The sequence below is a fragment of the Ylistrum balloti genome, unplaced genomic scaffold (assembly GCF_031769215.1).
Source record: "Ylistrum balloti isolate Yb309-2 unplaced genomic scaffold, AGI_CSIRO_Ybal_v1 Utg369770, whole genome shotgun sequence".
Taxonomy (NCBI): domain Eukaryota; kingdom Metazoa; phylum Mollusca; class Bivalvia; order Pectinida; family Pectinidae; genus Ylistrum; species Ylistrum balloti.
Window position 1 is genome coordinate 56903 of NW_026781964.1, and position 10598 is coordinate 67500.

Below are 10598 nucleotides of genomic sequence, written 5' to 3' on the forward strand. Positions count from 1 at the left end.
TAGTCCAAAATGGCTGCCTGTTGGTTGTAAACTCACTAAAGTTTCGAGGGACAAATGGTAAAATAATGTATTTTTAGTTTTCATGAAGATCTTATTGGGAACTTTTTTATTTCATTGTGGCGTTGGGAGTATTTGATGTTTGTATCGTGTTTGATATTTGTTAGTATACCTGTTGGTTCCGTTGTTGTGTATTTGTTAGTATACCTGTTGGTTCCGTTGTTGTGTATCGTGTTTGGTATTTGTTAGTATACCTGTTGGTTCCGTTGTTGTGTATCGTGTTTGGTATTTGTTAGTATACCTGTTGGTTCCATTGTTGTGTATCGTGTTTGGTATTTGTTAGTATACCTGTTGGTTCCGTTGTTGTGTATCGTGTTTGATATTTGTTAGTACTAGTGTATAATCGGATAAATTTTGCAACTTTTTATTTAAACTTCTGAAATACCGAAAGGTGTAGAGATATCATATTTGGCTGGAAGGCCTAGAATCATTATATATGACGGGAAGGTTCCTTTGATGAAGCCCAACAAAGTTTGCAAAAAGAAATGACCCTGACCCATATTCAAGGTCACAGAGGTCAAATATGTTAAAACCTTTAAACTTCTTCCAAAATACCGGGGGGACTAGACTCATTATATATGGCTGGAAGTTTCCTTTGATGAAGCCCAACAAAGTTTGCAAAAAGAAATTGCCTTGACCCATATTCAAGGTCACAGAGGTCAAATGTGTTGAAACCTTTATACGACTTCTTCCAAAATACCGTCAGGCCTAGAATCATTTTATTTAAGCTACTATGGTCCTCATATGGTGCCCTACAATCTTTCAAGGTCACAGGGGTCAAAGGTGTTAAACGTGGAACATATGCTCAAATATACTAATGTTGGTCATACAGATCCAGGTGAGCGATACAGGCCCTCTTGTTTAAGATTAATTAAAATTGTAGCAAGATCTTTTGTAAGATTTTCAACAAAGTTGACATATCAAAGTTTGACTTGGTAGGAGGTTCGTTCCAATCTTCTTTCAAAAATCTGAAATACTTCGGATTTAGTTTTACCCCGGGATGTGGATATAACTCCGGGATAGCCCCATGCACATCTCTCTGATGTCACCGGTACTGTCTGCCATTTTTAAACAAACAAGATGGAGGCGTCAACATGTGCTTTTTAGTGTGGGCGCGTTCGATTACCACTCCAACTGTCCAAGGGTGCTTTCGTCAGAGATTATAAATTTGAGGAAGATTCCAGTTCTTTTCAATTGTAATTTCAAAAGCAAAGATCCCCCCATCCTGCAAAATAGAAACCATGAATAGGACTTCCTCTCAATTTCATGTCTTAGGGTATCAAATTTTCTGCCAGTTTCGGTCCATCCTGAAAATAAAGCAGACCTACCACCAACATGTAGCATCTTCAGTAAATGCTACAAGAATGTGGTTCAACTTGAATTTATAATGCAAAGACTTCTTTTTTATTTTCATTTTTTTAATTCCTTCACACAATTTTAAAGTCTGACTGATGAGATGTTCACTTGTCCAGCCAACCAATCACGCATCCCAAACCAATAGATTTGTTTCGAATGACCACCATAAGACGAGGTCTATAGTCAAAACTAATAACCTGTCCGCCCAGTGTTGGCGTACACGTCAGTGAGTCGTCTTCTTCATACTTCTCTCCTGTATGTGCCCGGTGCTGTTTCTTATTCAACCATAGACTCCACAGATGGTGAATCACAATGTGTTGTTGCTGCTGCTATTATATTGTTGCTGTTGTTGCCTTGGTGACCCGATGAGGGTTAAGTTTCAAGTTGAAATTTACCTATTGGCAAGCTTGAACCATCAACTGTGATAGGGGTGTGATGTCTGATCCATCTGAGAGGGTTCACACAATCAACACAATTCTTCATCATCATCATCGTCTTCATAATCATCATAATTTTAAACACAAGTGGTAACTTCTGTTCAAAGGGTTGTCACAGGTGATGGTCTGCAGATGGAGGCAAGCTGGCCAATTATGTGAAGGGGAGTGATGGAGTTGATCTACTTCGACCTGCAAGAAAACAAGGTGTACAGGTTAGTTAAAACTTGATGTACCATTATTCCCTAGAATTCTCATTACTTTGATGTCAATCATTTGAAACAGCAGAAACTATTTGGGACTTTTTTGGACTCAAACAAGTGGTCACAATTTCCAAAGTCTTTCACCAAAAATTTTGCCACACTCAATAATTTTTGGCTAAACAATAAATTCAGGAGCCAAATAGGATAGGGTCAAAACCCATGTTTAAACAAGATTAAACAATCATGCAATATGCAATGAATAAACTGTCTTCAGTTTCATTAAGGTATTAAACATACTAGGTAGCTGAAGAAAAAATTGAGCAAAGCCACAATTGGCCCGGTTGCGGGATGAGTGCAATGTTACATATCGTGCTTAAAACAACATCTCAACCAATGAGAGACAAAGGCTGTCATCTTGGTTCCAAAGCCCAGAAAAATGTCTGGAATGAATCCATATTAGGAGGTGCACATCTTCAACATATATATAAACATCATACAAAGAGTTTAATGGTTCTACATCAAAAACTCTAGGAGTTGATTTTACAAAACTGGTACCCCTTTTCCCTGCCCGCCCTGCTGGCATTTGCCATACTATAACCCAGATTTGCACTATGTGCAACCCGGCCAAAAATCATACCTGGTAGTATTATCATGTACAAGTAATTCATATTTTGTGAAAATGTCCAGAAGTGAACATTTTGTAACCAAATAAATTGAGTCCTGACACCAGGATATATTTAAATGGGAATAAGAACAGCAGTATGGAAAGGAGCAAGCTAACCACAACAGATCCCAGAGGGATCTTGGCACCCATCATTTTTTCTAATCTTTATATGCTCATTGAAAGTTGAAGCTTTTCCCCTCACTGTTTTTGTTCTTAGTGATAGGACGTTTAAAATTCCTTTTGCAGAAATAGCAATGATAATCTTTGCTTGCATAATCCAAAATGGCTATCTGGAAGCCATTTTGTTTCTTCTGATCAGTCCCAAAATCAAACGAGCACAAGGAGAGACCAAAGGGAACATACATATGAAATCCATTCAGTACTTCTTAGGATATAGCAATAACAATCTTTACTAGGTAAAAACAAAGATGACAGGACAGCTTAATCAACATGTGTTTTCATCATTATTTTAAAGTACTTTATTTTTAAAGATTTATCAGAAAGAATGTTCTTTTGTTAAACTCTGAAGTAATATATAAATATTGGGTAAAATTTAAGAAGCAAAAGGACAAGATAAGAAATATTTAATCAATTTTTGTGAAGAATTATATAAACAAAGATAAATGATCCATTAATGTATACCGATCAATAATTTATAGATATTTGAAAATATTTTCTAAGAATGATTTCAGCTTAAAGTGGAAAAATATATAATAAAAAATAAACTATCATTTAAATATTTTTACAGCTAAAAGAAGATTCATTATTGGCGGAGTTATTGATACTGCTTAACTTATATCTATTTTATGGGGCATTTAACATTCTTTACGATCTATGCTGAAATGGTGTGGATTTTTCATACCAATTTTGGGTCTTTTTGTACAATGTACCAGATGTGTATTTCCTCATCCTCACAAAAGTATATTGAAGATGGCCAAACTGTTTTGTTTTGAATTGATGGTCCCTTATTATAATCAAAGAATAATGATTATTAACAACAAGAGTGTATAGAGATAGCCTGAGGGTGCAAACACCTGAACCTGACCCTTCTCACCTGCGACACAAGCTGAAGGAAATGGCATTAATTACACCCCTTTGAGTACATAATGAATCCTGCGTCCATGTTTCTGGAGGTAGGGCTTGCATGGCCAAGATTGGCAATTTTAGTCATTGGGTCAGTGAAATATCAGTGCATGTGGCAATTTCACCAATGCAATTTTTGAATCGCCAAAACGTTTTCATTTTTGTCATTGGCACTGATGACGACAGACAGCACGAACCCTTGAATGATTTTTTCAATTGGAAAATAGACATTTTAAAACTATTTGGGGTTGGATCCATTTTGGTTATACATAATTTCCTGTTAGTCAATAAGCACGATTTTGGCGGATATGGAGGAAAAATATCTATCAAATGACTGAATTGGAACTGTAAAATCAAGTGCACTTTCGTGCAAGCAGTTGAAACAGTTGGAGTGGTTGAAACAGCATGAAAAATGTCAGGTAGAGATTGGGTTAGAGGCTGCACTAAGAATATTTTGCATGTCGAGTCCAGTCGTACTCGTCTGATGAATATCATTAGTTTTCAGAATAGTAGCATTAAAAGTAGTGTTGGTACACCTACATATTGCCAGAAGCATTGTGATAGGAGTGAAATGGCATCTAATTTTACTTAATTAGACTGGACAGAAAATTTTGAGCTTAACATATATCAGGTCTAACGTCCTGTACAAGTGCAATTCGTGTTGAGTGGAATAATTTGTGACCATATGAACAGTTTAACCGGGTTATGCACAGCCATAATATACTTTTAAGATCACTTGTGTCTTTGACATTGTTTTAAACGTGCTAGAGTTTGCTTTTTTTGTATGGTTAAAATCAGCAGTCTATGCGAGATTCTTGCATAGTAACGACAATTGTAAAATATGCTGGAAAGTAAAGGTGTAAAGGAAAACGAGCGGAAATACTTGCTTTACAAACATTTGTTTCGATACATATGCAAATTAGGAGAAAAAGGTTTAATCTTACCATCAATATATGATTTAAGACTATTGCACTCAGGGTTTTCCGTAAGAGCCGGTGGGCGGCCAATTTGACCGGCTACTTTGATCATTTGGCCGCCTACAGCAATCCAGTTCCGTACACGACTACACGTACACGGCAGGCCAGCCTCCTACTTTCACTACACAGCCTACTAACTACGAACAAAATTATGGAAAACCCTGTGCACTGTTGCAAACAGTCTGGATGTCAACCCTTGACAGGATTGCTAGCATTGGAGTTTTAATCAAGGAAAAGTTCCGAGCGGAAATACTTGCTTTACAAACAAAAGTTCTGACTTTTGGTCTATGACTAAGACTAAATAAACTTGCGGACAGATTGTCTGAACCTTTTGAACCAACACAAACTCCAGTAAATTTTAATTAAATGCCATCGCAAAATTTTAGGAAACGACGGAGAAATAGAAACAAGATAAACGGCAGGAACCTATGAATAATACACAGCAATATGTCCCCAACCCACTTCGTTTGAGGGAAATTAATATGCTTTCACCACCCTGAATTACAAGATCCATATTTTTCATGAATTTCTGGGTGAATGAAAATAAATGAACATCGAGAAATTTAATATTTACCTAGCCCTCATCTTCCTCCTTTTACGCTTCAGTCTCCTCATGCGCTTCTTTCTCCACTGCAATAGCAAAACAAGCGCATGGTTAAATTTGAAGATACACAAATTCTGACAATTACACGGTCAACACCTGATGATTCTCTTTCACCTTCATGTGGGATAACTTAATTTTACTCTAGATTAGGCAATGGACTTAACGGCAGGCATGGTTTCGTTTATTAGGACAAGATTTTTTTTCAAGGGGATTGGGTTGGTATATAATATAAAAAAGACCGAATATAAGGTTGCAATATATTTTAGATCTGAATTCATCAACTAAAAGAGAAGTTTTCATGTACACACGTGGACCGTGCACGCTTAGTAGCAACTCGAATGCGTGACCACATACCAATCATTATCACTTAATTTATACGTACCTTAGCCCTCATCTTGTCTTGTTAGGACTGAAACGAATAAACAAATGTATCATTAATAAAAGTAAACACTGTCATAATTAACATTACGTTTTAAAATGAGGATTTCATTGGATTTATGTTCCACTTAAACTGACATACATCTTCTTACCTTTCAAGACAAACTGAAAAGAGGAAACGGAAGTGAATATATACTCTCTAATAACGTGCATATTATAGTAATTTTAAACAAAGTCACTAATATGTGCGTTTTTCTATCATGTTGAAATATTTCACACTAAACACTTGATATAGTGAATTATCGACATGATCATGTTTTTCACATTTTAGTTTAGAGAGTACGTGTTGCAAAAATGGCGGCGCCCGGTGGCCAAAACCCGGCTACAATGCCATCGTCAGGCGTCTTGTCAAGCCACGCAGAGCCAATTATTCCAAAGTCTGATGTATCGGATAAGCAAACATTGCTAGCAGTGCTGCAGTTTTTGAAGAAAAATAATTTAAAGGTATAAGCCAGTTAATTACTGCTTAGTGACATTCCAAATCAATATTGGTTTAAACGATGTTTTATTTTCAAATTTTCATTTACAACATACACATACACAAATTATAAAATTGAAAATCAGTATTGCAAAGGTGTTAACTGTTAATAGGGTCCGCTATTCAAGACCTTTTTATAGTGGCTATAGCCTTTTTGCTTATGAGTTTCTATTTCAAATGATCCCACATTTCAGTAATTACTCAAACCAGTCAACTGTACCGCAAATACAGGACTAATATGAAGTAAGCACTGCCTAAAAACGAGCGCAAGTTGGTCAAGAAAGTGCACATTTTGAACAGCCTGATCCATGTTTGCACTGAAGCGTGTTTTTTTTTTTAATTTGTTGTATATTTCGCAAGATTTGAACAAAATATCGACACATACAAATGTACCAATATATCAGCAGCAGCAGCAACACATCTTCTTCTAGAAAACATTGTATCACCATGATCAGACGGTGGTTTGGTGGCACAGTTGTAACACACTTGTCTATCACTTAGCCATTCGGGGTTCGATTCCCCGAAGGGATAGAAAAGATACAGGTTTCCTCCCAAAGTTAGACCCCTCTCTTGCTTACAACAAGTGTGATTTTTATAAGTTGAAACAGAGTTGAAATAACAAACTTTCCATATGTAAGTAAGTCATGCACATACAATCATACACCATGAAGGCAGACAAAGAAGAACAAAACAAAGGATGACAAAATAACACAAAATGTGACACTTTCCCTTCGCGAAGCTGTTTAAATGAAAAACACACAACAATATTTATGTGACGCACTCGCCTTTCACCTAGCCGACCCGATTCCCGGAACTGGACGTGAAAAGGTAAGGGGTCACCTGCCCGACCACGTGGGTTTTCCCCGGGTTACAATGAACCCCTCGCGCGCTTAACACACAACTTGTTTCGCAATTGTTGTAAAATAAATAAAGTTTATATAATTATATAATATTAAAACAAGTTAATTTCTATTTGTTATTTCTAATTGTTCCATACAAAGTATTGAAATGGAGAACTACTAGAGTACTAGCTTGATACCTGTACAAAGTATTGAAATAGAGAACTTCTACTAGAGTACTAGCTTGATGCCTGTACAATGTTTTGAGTATCGGGTAATTACCTTGAATGGTTTAAGATAACTGGTTTGGAAAAAAGTTTTGTGGTTTGGCCTATGTTTCCATGGTATCAGAAAAAGCATTTAAATGGCAATCTTCCCCATAACAAAAGAGACTACTAGCTTATTAAGTGTAAACAGTTTTGAGCAATTACCTTGTCAGAGTATTGGCCCAGAAAAACTGAAATTTTGATGAGGGTCATCGGTTTCAATGGTAACAATAAATGTATTAAGAAAGTCACTGACAACATATCTAGACTATAACAATTGATAAAAATGATCTTCAAAATAAATGCAAAAGAGTTTCCCTTTTAGAGTTACAGATATTGCAGAGAGGACTTTCTATCATCTTTGCTTTAAAAAAAGAAAGGATTTTGTCAAAATATGGTGAAAGACAATATATTATAGTTTTAGTCGGATTGGTAAAGGTGGTGCTTATATATTTAACAAGTTTTCATTATTAAAATCACAATGTTCTCTCCCGCCGTTTTCTTTTCTCTTTGCTATTGAGAGTTTTCGTTCTGTTCATGAACAAATCATACAATGCTTCAGAACCTTCGGTTTTTTAAGCAATTTGAACTTGTCCTGGTAGCAAAAAGAGGGTAAAGTTATAAACTTTGTTGAGACTATTCTGTTATACATTGTAATTAAGAAAATCAATATTAATATATATGTTTAAATAAAATTAAAAAAATCAAAAAAAATCACCACTAATAGTTTTTTTATCATTGTGCCTTATAAGTGTTTGCTGGAAATTTTCTAAACATTCAAATACATGATCATAATTAGTTATCGAAAGAACATCCTCATCTTGCAGAATTAATATAGTTAGGAGATGGGCGAGTTTTTCGTCAAATTGGGACCTTACATCACTTTCCGTGAACAAGAAACACATCGTCTCGTTCACTGAAAGTGACGAAAGGTCCCAAACATTAAACCGAATATCAGGTACATCGGAGCACAATGGAGCTCAAATCTTAAATGGTTAAAATTGCAATTTTTCAACGAGATATTTGTTATATACGTTTCAAACCATTAAAGTATATGTTTGTTAAATTCATCTGAATTATTGAAGACTTTTAGTATGATTTTATTTCTACATGAGAGCTTAAAACGATATTTTGTTGGTCAAAATAATTTTTAATCCATTCAACGGGTCGGCAGTTCTCATTGCGTGCTGCGGCAAGTGTATTGTGGGTAATGAAGTTCCTGCCACACTTCCGTTTAAAGTTGATCGTATGGGCAGGTTGTTGGAGTTGAATTATCACACACACACAATACCATAAAGCGCTCGCTATTACCCGTATGCGACACAGAGGGGCATAATTGAATCTTACCGAGGAATCCAGAAAGGGGATAGGTCGGCCTGTGCTTACACCAACTACAGACTAGAATGGGGGTTGTGAAGCCATTAATTATTAAATATTATATTTATTAAAAGGTTAGCGTCTACTATTACGGCATCTCAACAGACTATTGAAGATTTGGGTTGATAAGATTAAATGATAACTTGATAACTGTACCATATATAGCAGTTTTGATTTGTGGAGACCATTCTCAGGTGGTTTGTGTTTCTCAGGGACTGGTCTATGCTGACAAGGATGGGTCTTTAGCAAGACTCTGTACCCAAATTGCTCTGGATGGCGAGTGATGGGTCTCCCATATGTTTACAATGAGGTAGCCACCAGTTTCAAAATGACTGTGGTTGTTTACAGGTGAGAAATGAACAATCAAACATGTAAATCTAACAAAAAGGATTTTTTATGATTGGTAGGATACTGAGGAGTTACTAAAGCGTGAGGCCGGGATAAAAGATGATGAAGTCACACCTCATTCAACTACAGCAAGTGAAAGTGATGTTTCTCATGCCCTGGCTGCTTACAAAAGGTAAATTCCCTAAATCATAAAATATCTTGGTCATGCTTACCTATATATTTCCTGTTTTATTTTATATACTCTGTTTCATTGTCCATTCTTTAATCACTTTCAAACTTAAGTCATAAAATTTTATAATATAATTTTGCCGGCGTTGAGCTTGGTAATCATTAATTACCCTTGTTTCATTTGTTTTACAGTTCTGATGACCCTAGTCTGTATAGTGACTACTATACTGACCTAAAATCTTTCATTGATAGCTGTCTTGATGTCCACAAGGTATGTATGTCCGATACTCTGTAGTGACTACTATACTGACCTAAAATCTTTCATTGATAGCTGTCTTGATGTCCACAAGGTATGTTTGTCCGATACTCTGTAGTGACTACTATACTGACCTAAAATCATGTAATTACGATCATTTACAATTTTTATGTAATCAACAGTAATTAGTAATTGAAGACTTGAATTACTTGACAATTATAATTGGTTGCAGAAAAAGTTTGCTTTGTAATTGTAATTACATTTCGATTAATTTCCTATTACGTTTTTTTTTCTTGCATGAAAACAGTTTGACGAAATGATGTGTATATATTTCTATGATGGCATATTCAGTAGTCAAGGAGTGTTCATGTTGTCTTAGTCTGCTCTATTGCCTGTTTTTCTGGAGCCGGTGTCTTCTCACTTAGCCAACATTTTGATTTTTGTTGTATACAGGTAAGGTATTTTGTTGGCCAGGTGAGACTAGGTGTGAAAGGTAGAACAATAGGAGATAATTACGGGTAAGGCTATAGACTGCTTCATAAAACTTCCTACTTTCAAGAGAAAAATAAGTGGATATTTAAGAATTACATGTATTTTTATTTCACATTGAATGCATTTACAGTATTAACTTACTTACGTACCCTATTTATAAGAAACATTGCTACTGTTTTAAATTAAAGAAAAACATAGGAATATAAGAAAGAACACACATAGCTGCTATTTTTCAATAACAGAATCATAGAAAAACAGGAATATTAGAAAGTATGCACATAGCTACTATTTTTCAATTATAGAATCATAGAAAAACATAGGAATATCATAAAGTACACATATAGCTACTATTTTTCAACTATTTCAATTATTTATGTACACTATATAATAGATGAAGGTAAAAGGTATTCCCATACAAAAGGAAACTAATTAATTCAATTCGGTGCTAGAATTTTTTTTTTTTCACCGCAGAATTTTTCATAACTGATATTTCTTTTTCGATGCAACACATGCAGTTTATTTCACTATTTTACTGTAAATACAGTAGATGGGAAGCAG

General features: G+C 35.4%; 1 protein-coding gene and 1 long non-coding RNA gene across 3 annotated transcripts in view; one reads left to right on the forward strand and one right to left on the reverse strand.

Moving 5' to 3' along the window:
* Positions 1–1454: 1454 nt before the first annotated feature.
* On the reverse strand, positions 1455–5936 carry LOC132543830 (uncharacterized). 2 transcript variants are annotated; one of them, XR_009553983.1, is made up of 4 exons: positions 5909–5936; positions 5761–5787; positions 5349–5404; positions 1455–2039 (listed from the first exon to the last, which is right to left on the reverse strand). It is a non-coding gene; the product is annotated as an uncharacterized LOC132543830 (long non-coding RNA). The 2 variants fall into 2 exon arrangements; XR_009553982.1 differs by having other exon boundaries at positions 5899–5928.
* Positions 5937–6123: 187 nt separating this feature from the next.
* Positions 6124–10598, forward strand: part of LOC132543834 (transcription initiation factor TFIID subunit 5-like) — a 40127-nt gene continuing 35652 nt past the window's right edge. Inside the window, exons 1-3 of the mRNA XM_060207346.1 lie at positions 6124–6260; positions 9184–9296; positions 9485–9563. Of these exons, the coding sequence (XP_060063329.1) occupies positions 6144–6260; positions 9184–9296; positions 9485–9563 (309 nt within the window). The 5' untranslated portion in view covers positions 6124–6143. The remainder of the gene's footprint in view (positions 6261–9183; positions 9297–9484; positions 9564–10598) is intronic.